The 13,895-nt window shown below is 41.4% G+C and overlaps 1 protein-coding gene across 1 annotated transcript in view; it reads right to left on the bottom strand.

Moving 5' to 3' along the window:
• LOC122768958 (ultraviolet-B receptor UVR8-like) overlaps positions 1 to 13,895 on the bottom strand; it is a 324,378-nt gene that overhangs the window by 226,080 nt on the left and 84,403 nt on the right. Inside the window, exon 6 of the mRNA XM_044025185.1 lies at positions 11,475 to 11,587. Coding sequence (XP_043881120.1) covers positions 11,475 to 11,587 — 113 coding nt within the window. The remainder of the gene's footprint in view (positions 1 to 11,474; positions 11,588 to 13,895) is intronic.

Here is a 13,895-nt window from a genome sequence, read left to right as displayed (position 1 = left end):
TGAAAGGAGCCAGAGCACAACAAAAGAGCCCTATTCTCTGCTCCCCTGAAATGGGATTATTCTGGAGGATTGGCTTATGAATGCACTTTCTATTTCATTGCTTTTTAAGGGCACTTAAGCCAAAACACAAACATGTAAAAGTAGTTAGGCTAGATGCCACCATACACGAGTGGCTGAAACCAAGCACACCTCCCGTCAGACCCCACACATGCAAACAGCCAAACACACATTAAAAAATGAACTATTGCACAAACACACATGCACCGACAATATCCCAAATCCTGCTTGTGCCTCCCCTTGTCTCCTTAATAAACCCCATAAAATGAGTGTGCTCGTGCCAAGTGTGGCGCTGTAAACATGCCACTCCAGAAAGGTTCTGGGCATCCCGCTAGTTATGCTAATGAAACCCCCACCCTCCTCTGTTTTTCACTCTCTTATCCTGCTGGCACAGCCTTCAGTCTTCCGCAGTACACCACTCCATTGTCATCCCCTGCCCCTGTTCTGTTGGCATCAGACTAGATAATACACAGCAAAACGAAGATCCAAGAACCCTTGTAAAAAAAAAAAAAACATGGCAAGAGAATAATGTGGTTATTATTTCTCTGAACTCAAAACCAGGCCATTGTTCTTAATTTTTGCGCCCCAATTTGTACATAAATATGGTACAAAATATGATTATCTCAACAATGTGCATGCACAAACGCCTAATTATTATCATAAAAATGACTCCTCCGAGGTAAGCAATAGCAGCAACTCAAGATAACCCTCACGTCTGTCTGTTGAGCTTCAACTCGTCAAAAGTTGTCAAAAGCACAGGCAGGAAGTAGAGGTAGGACTTCTTGTTCCAGTTCCGACACAGTAGAGAGTATCAGCAGGTTCTTTGTCATGGGGACTTTGAGGAACTTAGTGTTGAGAGGGGAAAGTGCTGGACACGACAGGAACCACTGAAGACTGCTGAACTCTGCTGAGTGTCAGTGTGGAAGCCAGGATTATACCTCCATCCTCTGGCTGCTAAATACAAAACCCTCCCCAAAGTTTTGTTTGTGTGAATCAAAGTCTGAGTAGGTGAGAGAGAATATACTGTATATCCGCGTGTCTCTGTGTGTGCGCGAGTCCTCATGGCATCACGTGCATGTCGCTTTCACAGAGTTGTTCTCCGACATGTGGATTTGTGGCTTGACTGCAGAGGAGTTTATCACAGATAATTACGTAACAATGTGCTGGAAATGGCACAAACCACGGACAGTCTGAGGTGGCAGATGCTGAGACTCGGCCAGCCCACACAGTGCCCCATGCTCCCTTCACTCCAACACCACCGGGCCACTCTAAGCTCGAAATGGCAGCAAAGAAAACACAGCTCACGTCGACTTCTTTTATTTCTCATCCTGCAGACCTTTTCACTCTCTTCTGCCCAACTCACTTTACCTATGTTTATACGTTCACACAAAATAAAATGGGCTTTTCTTTCTAGAAGTCGACTGCCACGGTGGTGTGACAGACGCAAACAAAAGGTTGGCGAGTGTAAAAGCACACAGTGTAGGGAATGTGTCCTGACAGCCAAAATCGTCTTTACACGTATCCATGAGTCTGGTGCAGTGATCTAATCTTAAAGTGTTGACATCTCTGCTCAGTCACAGTAATAAAACACTCTTCTTCAGCGACCACATATTTTTGCTAACAGGACAAAAAAACAAAGGCAAGATGTGGTACAACCATTAAACACATAAAAGAAATGATCCGTCACCAAGTTAAAAAGCAAATAATAAACACACATTCTCAAACACTGAGGCCATCCACATTACTCCATGTTAGTTTAATTTCTTCTGTGGATATGCAGGCCATCCACCGGCTGTTAAAGAGCCTCGAGAATGGAGAGGCTTGAAACCGCTGTTGGCTCCGTTTTTGTTTAAAAACACAACTCGACTATGAACTGTGAGTGAGAAGCTTTATTAACACATCCAGCTTCAGCTTCAACCCCTTCATTGGTCTCATAAAAGAAACCCATATCCAGATTTTTCATCATTCTTTCTTGTTAAGCCCCGCCCCACACTAGTGGATAGTTGGCCAGATTTCAGCCCCAATTTACCTTCTGATTTGAGGCTGGTTTTGGACAGATTATCTGGCCAAATTATCGTGTACTGTGAGGTATTAACAGACGCGATTTTAATGTCATTGGACACATCAACAGCAAGACTGGCAACACACACAACAGTCGGCCTCCATGTCTGTTTACATTCTGAAGTCACTTTAAATCACTCGATTTCCAGTGACATTCCAAATCCCTAGAATCTCCACCCAGTAATTGTTTGATTAAACGATTGATTGCATCATCTAGTTTGTGCTTTCTCAGGATTATAACATTCAAAATTGGTTACAAAGGTTGTTGCGTCTGTGGTCTGCCACATCTAGTCTAGGACAGGCTTTAGTTGGACTTTCTGAAACCTAAGAGAACCAGCTTCCTGTTTATACCAGCCCAGACTCTCTGAATGATCACATGATATAAATTCACTCATCTGGACGTAGAATATTTCTTAAACTGCTGTTTTCAAATGAAAAGGTTGCGGTATAGAAGACTATAAACACCATAAAAATGCACTACATATGCAGGAAGCAGTTGTGGGTCTAATGATGAAACCAAGAGCTGAGGAACCACTGGCATGCTGTTTGCCAGAGTTCGTCTCCTCCTCTACCTGAGCATTCTCTGAATCGAGTGTGTGACCTTGAGGTGAACAAGGCACCGCATTGGACAAACCTATGACAGGTTCAGTCAGCCATTCATCCACAGTAGACATCATTAGCTCCATATTTTACAGGTGTCCAAAGTGACCACACTGTGTCAGTCTGTGTGTGAGACAAAGTCTGAGACTGTGGCACCAAAACGAGAGAAGAAGGCAATGAGCTGTAAAAAGAAGACATAACCCATACCAGAGAACCTGAATGGGTTATATTTTTAATTTATATATTGTCATTAACTTGCATATTACTACAACATTTACTAGCTGGCATACGCAGAAGTTCATTATATTTACAGAAATTTTGTTCTGCTATCAATAAATAGTGGAACCGGTTTGTCGTGTAAAGTTATTTTTTTCTTTTTCCATAATCCAGTCCTCCAGAAATGAAATTTCAATTTATTCTGCCATGACCCCCAAACAAAATATGAATAAGAAATAGTGTATGCTGGGATACTCTGCAATTAAAAAGATTGCCTCGCAATATTTTTTTTTTTTTTTACTTGAATAAATTGCTTTACAAAATAAAAGACTTTGACTGCTGAGTTATTAGAGACTAAATTTCAGTGTCTGCATTTCTCACACATTCTGTTCAGGTTGCCTTCACTACCAATGTGTGGTAACGTCTATATCACAGATGGTGGTGTGTGTGTGTGTGTGTGTGTGTGTGTGTGTGTGTGTGTGCGTGTTGGCATACCAAAGTGGAAATGGAAGTTTATAAGGTCACTGGCTAAAAGGTTCTCCTCTGCCCTCTTAAGATAATGAAAACAGCGAAGCGAGAGCTAAAATCTGACCACTGCAAAACTGAAACCGCACCAAGGTAGGAAGATGAATAACCTTGCAGCACCAGTCCACTGATTTCTAGGTATCAGTGCCTTTTCAATTCACTTACTTTTTGTAATCATCAAGGTCAAAAGGCATTTTCTGCAACAGCAGAAATAAATAAAACAGGTTGGCAGCAAATTAAAAAGAAGGGAGAACAAAGCGATGCCTCCAGCTAGTAACAGGGAAAACAAGGTTAGAAAATCTCACATGAAAGCTAATTTTAGATAACATCAAGCATTGCCATTTGACTAATTGAAAAACACTTAATACTTCACACAGACACAACACTTGCACTTAAACAATTGCAGTAAAGGATTTTTGTTGCGCAAAGAATTATTTCCCCTCCCCATCAATGCCTGCATGACAAAGCCGTTGATGGTGAATGTGGTGACTTAATGCAATGTAACCTTAAGACACTAAACAGTCATGCTCTCTGCAGTAATTTCACTTTCCATAAACATGTTTCATTGATCATGTTTAATAATGTTTTAATTATAATGTATGTTTTCAAAGTACCGGCAATGTTCCATCTTAAGCTGCCATTTTTTTTCATCTACTTCTAACCTCTGACTGCGTACAACAACCACAAGTCATATAGAAGGAGCCGGTCACTCTGCAGTCCATTTATTTGCCAACAGTGAATCATTACTTATGTGTGATGGTAGGTGGGGCTGAACAATTAATCGAAATTTTATCGGAATCGCAATACAGCCTTCAGCAAATTTCAAATCAAATCGCGCACATGACGAGAAGAAAGAACACAAAATGCTGAAAGCTCTATTGCAGTGGTTCGCAAGTGCAATCGGAGAAAATATTGAGCTCTTGAAGTATCATCATTATTGCCAATGTTAAAATAAAGTGGTGTAAACAGTCCGAGCAAAGCCTACTACGGACTTTTCACGGGAGGAAGATGTATTCCCAATAAAATAATCTACTCTCTCATCATCATCCTCTTCCTCACATATACTTCACACACTGGTATAGCGAAATTAGATTAATTTGATATACCCTGGAATATACAGTCGAACAGTACTTTCTGAAGTACCACCAGAGGAAGGGTACGCGTACCACAGTCGATGTTACACTATTTACGTAGCTGACGCACATAACATAAATAGGTACGTCGTTTACGTAATTCCTGTCCACACACCCCCCACATCACGATGCACCGTTCCAAAACACACCATGGCGAGCAGAACTGCACTGTGCCACTTTGTGGAAATGAGGCATAAAACACTACTACGAGTACTGCAAAATTAGTAATATTATGTAAAAAAGTAAACAAATTGCAGGGGTTGTGTAGTGTATTCCTCAAGGTTGTAATGCACTCCAACCTCCAGCCTCCTCCAACACAGCCAGAGGTCTCTCATTTGTCTGGCTCTCTGGTCAGGGACAGATTTCTCCTGGCTAGCAGGGAGACAGACACTTTTATTAAGTGTTGGCACCAGACAATGTGGCCTCTGCCCGTTTCTAGTGCTCCTAATTCTCTCAGCCCGTGACAGGATTTTGGGTCCATTCGAGCAAACCATAAAGCATACAATATATATATATTTTTTTAGGTTTAAGGTGCAGTTTAACAGAATTTCAAAAAGGGTTGGAATAGTTTATTACTGTTTAGAAGCCTCCGTCTGAGAGCAAAGCAAGCACGCGGGCGAAAGAGTAATGATATGCTCTGGGTCAATATTTTACACAATGATGCATTTTGGGAGGCGCACCTCTACGGGGCATGTGTGAAACAATGTATGTCATAACTACCCTGTGCAGCTTATTAATCTTCCCTCACCCTTTCATCAATCTGCTTCCCCCACCCCGTGCAAACACAGGTTACATTCGCGCGTTAAACGAGGGGCCATTGTTCAATGTGGCACGAAAAGGGTGGCTCCAGGACGGTGATGTCTCTTTTTTGCACAAGGCAGCCAGGAGACACAGCAGCACAACACAGACTTCCCCTGGATGTTTTTAAATCAATGACGGCGTGATTACGCAGGGAGAATGCTAGTGAGAGGCTAATGTGTTGTCAGGCCTGTGCGGCAGTGAAGTTTATTTTCTTTCAAACTATGTATGAATCAGATGGAGTAGGAGAAGTTATTTATTTCATCGTGTTTGGATTATTTGCTTTTTTCCTCACAGCCACATTAGCTTCACTTGTAGAGCTGCAATGAGTATTGCATTAATTGATTATTAATTGATTACTGAATGTATGGTCAACTATATAGGTACTTGATTAATCTGTTTGAGTCTTTTTTCAATGATTAAAACATGTTCTCAGATTTTTTCACCTTGTTACATGTGAATATTTTCTGGAAATCATTAAAATAAGTCATTTTTTGAACAAATCAAGACATCTGAGAACAGGTTTGGGAAACACCGATCCAATTTCTTTTCATTTTTCTTACAATTGATGAACCAAATATTTTCCAGGTTTGAGAAACACTGACCAACAATTTCTGACAGTCTATGGACCAGATGATTACTCGATTCATCGATTATGAAAATAACCCTTAGTTGCAGCCCTATACAGTAATAGCTTTACATGACAAAACTAAAATCAGACCACTTCCAAGCTGTGTGACATTATGCTATGTTTGGTTATGATCAAACTTGTGCAGGGTTCATATCCAGTGAAATAAATGTTGTCATGCTAACAACTGGGAACCATTTGAGAGGTATGTTGTGAAGTCATACAGTATGCGCCGGGCTAAAATAACTCCACAGATGACAGCGAGGGAAAAGTCGCGGCTATTCTTGTTCCTCCACATTTGAACAGTCATACTGCAGCAATTATTCAGAATCTTTGATTAACCTCAAAAGAGGCAATGCAATCATGGCTGAAAATCAATTTCAGGGACATTAGGAGAAATCAAAAAGCTAGCACAGTGCCAACAAGGCCAAGGGCTTGTGCAAGAGAAGAGAGGGGATTTCTTTCTTTTTTTTTCTCATCATTGCTTCAGTTTTCCTTTTGCTGAGAGCAATCAGCCAGCAACACCAGAGAGATGGCTGTTTGTCAGAGCCATGTACAGATTCTGTTCACAACTGCGAGTGATGTGGAGCCAGGTAGCATCCAATTAGCGTTTAGTGTAACTTAATGCAAAGTGCTGGCACTCCGCTCACCGAATCCAACTAGTTGTCACAGAATTTCCACGCTTCTGCTGTCAAATTCATGAACATTTGCTGATTTGTTTTGCCTTCTTGAGGAGCCATGAAGTTGAAATGAGACATTTCCATCAATGCCGTGCCGTGTACGGCCATTTTCTGCTAAAGCAGATTGGCCTGATTACTTATGAGACAGCAGGCACATCACCAGCAGCGTCTTGATGCTTATTGACAACTGTGTTGCTTTAGAACAACATTTGTTCCTTTTACATATAGAGCAATTTGTAATGGCACAGGTTCCAAAGCTCTGTAATAGATGTAAATCCAATGAAAAATGGTCATGATAAACACAGAGCATGGAACATTTCTCATTTAAAAAAAAAAAAAAAAAACTAGGTGTAAAATCTAACATATTTTATGCTTTATGTCCATTCAATGCAGGTCTTATTCAGCCTGATAATTACATATTTAAAGACCATATGTCTTTTTCATAGCTGCCCGATCTGGTAGATGAAACAGAGAGTGATATGCCAGAGACATCACAAAAAAGGAGATGATGGGCTATATCTTATTTGTCCCCATTTCATGTATTTCATCCCACCTCCATCTTTATTTGTCATCTTCTTTTCTTTCCCCTTTCCCTTCCTCTCCCCGAGTGTAGACAGCTGCATTGAGTGTCTCCACAGACTGTGGTCTCTGGCAGAAGGTGGACAATTGAGTTTTGGAAGTGGCATGGAACGAGACAAAGGGAGCGTGGGGTGGCTTCCTCCCTCTGTCTTCCTCCCCATCAGGGCTGCACGGGCAGACTGCCCACTCTTTCATAACAGCATTAGCAGAGACCACGCAGCAAAACACTGGAAAGTCCACCACACCATGTATCCTCATCAGCGATGTCTTCTCTCTGACCTCCACCTCAGTTTCAGTGACTCACATGAATATGGGAAGATGAATATGGGCCAGCATCTGAGGTTACGCCAAATCCAACAAGAGATGGGCTTGTCAACCATGAAATCATCTTTGCAGAGGGAGTATGGACAAATTTGGATTGGTTGGAGGTACTTTCATCCCTGGGAAATTTCCTGACCTTTATTTTATGTTCTAGGCCATAAAGATCAGGTAAAATGCTATCATAACAACCAGTATAAAGGAACATGGTGGTCTATTATCCCACATAATTCCTCTCTGGGCATCTATCATGATTCACTGTCTACACAGAAGACATCGCAGAGCACCTCCATAGTTGTGCACTCTGTAGCTCTTCTCTTTGCCCTTACTTGGTAACACCCCCTATGACACACTTGGCTCAGCTTCCTAACACAAACATTAACACACACACGCACACAAACACACACACTTGGGTTTGACCTCCAAGGTTCAGTGAGAGCATTAAATACCAATTAGAGTTCAGATAGGCCAAGCTGACTCTGAGGTTGTGGAAAAAGCCTTGAGGAGGCCTGTGGGAAGCAACTTATTGGTCCCCAGGCTTAAACCTGCGCTTGTGAGTATGTGTGTGTGTGCTTACATGCCACCAATGCTGGATTGAACCAATCATGGATATTTTATTTTTCTTAACTCATGCTCCCATCGCTCATGTCTCAGACAAAGATTTTCACTGTTTCACACAAAGAATACATGGCAAGACATTAAAGGCAATGCTGCACAACTTGGATAACACAGGTGAAATAATATAAGAGGACAATACAAGCATAATTTTACAATATATATTTATACAATACTATAATAAACTGTACCTTATATATCTAGATCTACATCAAAACTAATTTTACAAAAAGTCTGGAGACTTTCTTTAATATTGGTTTCCCTCTTCACTCGTGTTGCATCCACTACTTTTCACTTTACCAAACATGTCACTGCATCAAAGATGTCTCTGTGTGTGTGTGTGCAGGGGTCTCTCTGTTTTCTTCCTTTTCCTCGATGATAACTTTCATTTCAGTCACATGGGTGATGCTGTAATAACTCAGCTTTATGTTGAAAATAAAACGGCAATACAGGAGAGAGCATATTAGCAAACGCTCTGAAGGCAACCCTCTGAGAAATATCCGTTCTCGGCAGTGAATCTCTAGACTGTGTGTGATGATCTGCTGTGGTTATCTGGTGGTTTAAGAGTCATGCCCTTTGCTGTCCCTCTGTTATTTACCCACCAGACACACACAGTTTGATAAATGTTTTGTATGACCTTCTAAATTTGTTTTCCTTCCTCTTAACTGTGATTTTATTTCCCTTGGACAGGCCAGACAGTGTGCGTGTGTATGTGTGTGTGCATGTGTGGCTGTGTATGTGTGTGTCTGCTTATTTGTCTCTTTTGTGGGGGAAAAAAAACAAGGTTTATATCCAGAACGATAAAATCTACCCCTTCTTTATTGCAAATGACTTCCATCAGTTCCACATTTAAACAAACAACTGAACAGAATCAGAACAAATACTAATAGCAGCGCTCCCACAGCCGCTGACCATCCATCTATCATGTGTCTCCTTCGGAGTGGAAAGGGTTAAATTCGCCACAGGCCAGAGCAGAGTCAACATCGGCCACAGCTTGGCTGGCCTGCCCTGCCAGATCAATATCTGCAAATAATAAATTAGCTCCCCAGAGGGTCGCACTAAACCTTCAGCAACACTACGCTGGAAAAGTCCACAATTGGTGTGTGTGAGACTCAATAAGCCAGGTGAATGACTGTGCAGGGGCACATCTTTAGCACTCCATAATAGAAAATTAATGGTGCTCAAATCAGTGTTGAGGGCACCCTGAGGGTTACCTAATAGACCTAGTTAGAACTGTCATCCCTCCCAGAGTCACCTAAAATATCACATGCAAACACAGGAAGCCAAGAGGAGAGGGAAGATTCAGAGAGAAATGGGAGTGTACGCCTTCATGAGTGTGTGTAAGACGACAGGTAATGCCAATTTATTTAGGATATTGATTACTTTAGTAAGAATGTTGTGTGCTGGTCTGGTTTTCTGATGAGTGTAATTATACCTGCTTTTATCTTCCTCTGTCTCCTGAAATATCCAGTTTCTCTAAATTGACACACATCCAAAAAGGCGAACAACCACACTAAAAAATAAATAGACACATATTTTCAAATTATGAGTATCAATTAACCTGCTGGCTCATTTAATTAATTCATTAGCATTGGCAGAAAAGGCCCAGTCTAACACAACTCGGCACACTGTCCACTCATCTTGACAGAGATATTAGTTTGATTTTATTAAGAACATTTTCTGCCGGAGGTGCACTATTCGGTATTCTGCTCGTATTCAAATGCAAGAATTACAGGGTGCCCACACCTTGGTTGACATCAAATGCAAGGCCTTTTCAAGGACTTTCCAGGGCGAGTTCCCTCAAATTCAAAAAAGTGCTGACACAGCTTAATAAGATGGGAGGGCAACTTGTAAGAGCCACTTTGTCCACGGTGGCGTCCACTTTTATTGATTTGCAGCACGCTCTGCATCTGGACAAAGTGACTGTCCTTGGGAGCTTGGTTAAAGTCAGTCTTTGTAATCTGTCTTTGGTGAGACATTTCCCAGGCATCACATCACGTCATTTGCTCTCTCTTGCTTAACGTCAATCGCTCATTGTTCTGCATGGAATCTCACGTCAACGGTGGAGAGAGACAGTGGACAGTGTCCACAACACTGCTAGTAATAGTCTGTGTATATCGTATGTATAGTATGGCGTCATAACAAACACAGGGGCATCGACGGCGGGAGACCTTTACCTAAATATCAATTGAACTTCGTTTGCACACGATTCAAGCACTTTCAATGACACTTGTCTATTTAGGGTGATGTTTTTCAAGGACTTCAAGGAACCCTGGAAGCACTGTACTCATTACGAAATAGTTCATAGCCCTATGCAAACACATCTATCTACATTATGGTGGCTATAATCTAGTTTCATTTTTAGAAAATGAAATGAACATATCATTCATTAACTTAACTCAAGAACCAGCTTTAAATACAATAATAATCAGATCATGCATGTTTATACTTGGAACTCAACTACATAATAGCAGGGCAGACATGGCAATTTAAACTATTTTCTTCTGGGAATAATTGTAATAATACAATAGCTGACCAAAATATTGTACCAAATTACCTCAATCTAAAAAAATGTTGGACCTAATATCAGAAAAATACATAAATAAACCTGAGCTGCTCTTAATAACAACCTCAGTGATTACGCTAACAAAACTTTCAGCAAATAAAGCCTGATTGAAGGAATGAGTTGCACTTGGTACACAGTATAAATATGTTGCTTTAAGTACATTATGTTGGCTGTGTTCAAGCGTGAACTTGTCCATTCCACAGTGCAGCTGTTTAAAAGCAGATCCATATGCCTGACAGGCTGGTAATGAGCCTTAAAAGCAATTCTGATCACTTATTCCAGCTGGTTTATTCCCCTTCCCCACAAACACAACTATTGGATTCAATAAACACACTTCATATTGATTGTGAACCACACAGCAGCACATGCACCTCTTACCCGCACTCAACAAGATTTATTACAACTTTGCATGCCAGGCAGAAATGAAGAGACACAAACACAAGCACTTGCACACACATATCTGCTAACAAACGAATACACACACAAACACACACACAAGGCACAAGTTTAAATACCCAATGATTTCTCATCAATGTACGCACATGCACACAACCCTTCGATTTTTTTCCCCCCTGACCCTAATTTGCTTATGCAGTAATATCAGCGGGGTTGTGGTGTGTGTGGGGAGGGGTTAACCTCCTCATTTCTCCTCCTATCCCTCTTGGGTAAACTGTCTGCTGCACTGACACTGAACTTACCCACATGCCGCCACACTGCCATCCTCCAGTGCAAACAGGGTATGTCGCTCTCCACAGGCCACTTGTGATATTTTCAGAGATGATGGAAGACTTTGGAACAAATGTGGTGCCAGCTGGGGGGGGAAAAAATAAAGTTCCCAGTGAGGTGAAGAAGCAAACTGTATCTCCAAATTGCGCTGTAGTCAAGTTGCTGTACTCCATCAGACTGGAAAAGCATCCCAAAGATAGGCACAGCAACAGTAGATCCTCTCCGGGTAAATGAAGACAGAACAAGGTGAACAACAGAGGCAACAAGAAAGAAAACGCAGACTCCTTCATGGCACTGAGCTGTGTAGATCTGATGTTTTTAAGTCCCTATGTGTATGTCTGTTTTTCTGTGTGTGTGTGTGTTCATGCCAGTGCCACAAAAGAAAAAAAATGAAACAGCCTATGAGAAGAAAAGAAAGCCGGGTTCCTCATCATGCGCTTGTTAGCTTGTCCAATCTATGGCAATCAGCACAGTCCCAGGGGTTGAAAGACACGAGATGCCGGGGAAAGGGAAGCTGAGGCTGAGGAAAAGATCAATACTGCACTGTGAAACAAGAAGTGTGGGCTATTTACTCTCCATTGATCTGATGATGCTGGAGAAACACCTCACTCGGCTATTAAATTGAGGGTATAAGTCTACTGGTGAGGGATTTTTCTTCCTCCCTCTCTCTCTTTCTTTCTTCACCCCAAGGTCAAGAAAAAGCCAAAAACATCCATGAACAAAAAAAATGGATCACTTGGGCGAGGGAAAGTAATTAATCTGCATTAGAATGCCAAGGGAAGAGGCACTTACTACACATCTTAAGTGAAGTTTTGCTCAGAGCGACAAGAGACCCATGGCAGCAAAGGATGGACGACTAGAGGACACAGTGATAAAAACAAATAGACTTCTAGCAGGGGGGGCATGATCTACTTTAATCCTTGGATTATTACCTACATAAAGTGCTAAAGAAGAAGAAGAAAACACACAGAAGAAACACTTTTTGTTTAGGTATTTTTAGAGCAATTAAATAAGTGGCAAAGATAATAGGTTTAGGTGTAGGTAGGAAAAGTAGATAATTTTTCACATGGAATATTTCACCTACAAATTAATAACAGATTAAGGTTTATACTTTGAGAATATATTTCCATACGGTCAAAGATTACACCACTGGCAGGAAGGGTCATCACTGTTCCACAAGACATTTGATCCAGATAGGATCCAGTTAGGCTAATTTTGTAATTCTACAATTTCTATTATATTCAAACCACTGCCAAAATAGTTCACACAATAATAAATGACACACCTATTGGCTCCACTCAACGCTGTGTTCCTCAACATTGCAGAGTTTAGAGCTTGTGTTAAGCCTGCCCCCATTAGAGGATTTTCAAATTTGACTTGATTTTAAAAAACGTTGGAGACCACAGACACAACAAACCTTCTAACCGATTTTTTATGTTTTATTCCTGAGAAAGCACAGACTAGACGATCCAGTCAAGACACAGGACCACCAGTCAAGACACATAACACCAGTATATAAATGTACAGGCAAACCACCAGTATTGTCAGTTTGTAGCTGTTCAAATCAACTTCAAATCAGCCTTAAATCTGAAGGCCCCACGATTGTCGGAAGGGCCCGATCGGGACAGAAATCTGGTCAATTATCCTCATGTGTGGGGCTGCTGGGCTTTACAGACGACATTCCTGTGCTTCACACACAAAATCATTTGTTTTATGTCAAGACGGCCACAGTAATATTGAGCTAGTAAAGTGACGCGACTGCAAAAAGGTTGGAGTCGACTGAAAGTTGGAGTAGACTGTTTTAGAACTGCCCAAAAAACCCAGTTGTAGAAGTTTGACAGGATAAATACTTCTTGACCTGCTCCCCCATGCTGCTGCTGCTGCCACTGTATACATACAAATGCTCCCTAAGTCTGATAGTTTCAGTTTACATCATTTGAGCTCACAAACAGAGGTGGAATAATAACAATCAATAACAACAAAAAACATAATGAATCACCACAAGTTGCACACTGTTGCTGATATGGCAGAAGATAAAAATAAGGCCTTCAAAATAGATATCTGATGCATGTACAGCAGCAGAGCTGCTGACATGCAAACATTTTTTGAGGTGTGAACTCATCCCTCCATGTCTTTCTTCTACTCCTCAGAGGAGCCTTATTGACTGTGTGGCTGTATTACAACAAGCAGTCTCTAATGACTCCCTGAAGACCTCTCGATCCCAGCTGCCCGCCCGCCCGCCCTATTCTCTCTCTCTCTGTCTCTCTGTGTCGCACTCACAGCGTCTCCCCTGTCCGGCCTACTCTTCAGGCTCCAGTTCAGCAGCTAATTAACCCTCTCTAATAGCGTAGATTACATTAGCTTTGAGCGTCTCACACCCTCCACTGGACTCG

The sequence above is a fragment of the Solea senegalensis genome, linkage group LG5 (assembly GCF_019176455.1).
Source record: "Solea senegalensis isolate Sse05_10M linkage group LG5, IFAPA_SoseM_1, whole genome shotgun sequence".
In the NCBI taxonomy this organism is placed as follows: domain Eukaryota; kingdom Metazoa; phylum Chordata; class Actinopteri; order Pleuronectiformes; family Soleidae; genus Solea; species Solea senegalensis.
The sequence above is the reverse complement of the archived record's forward strand: the minus strand, read 5'-3'. Positions and strand labels throughout refer to the sequence as shown.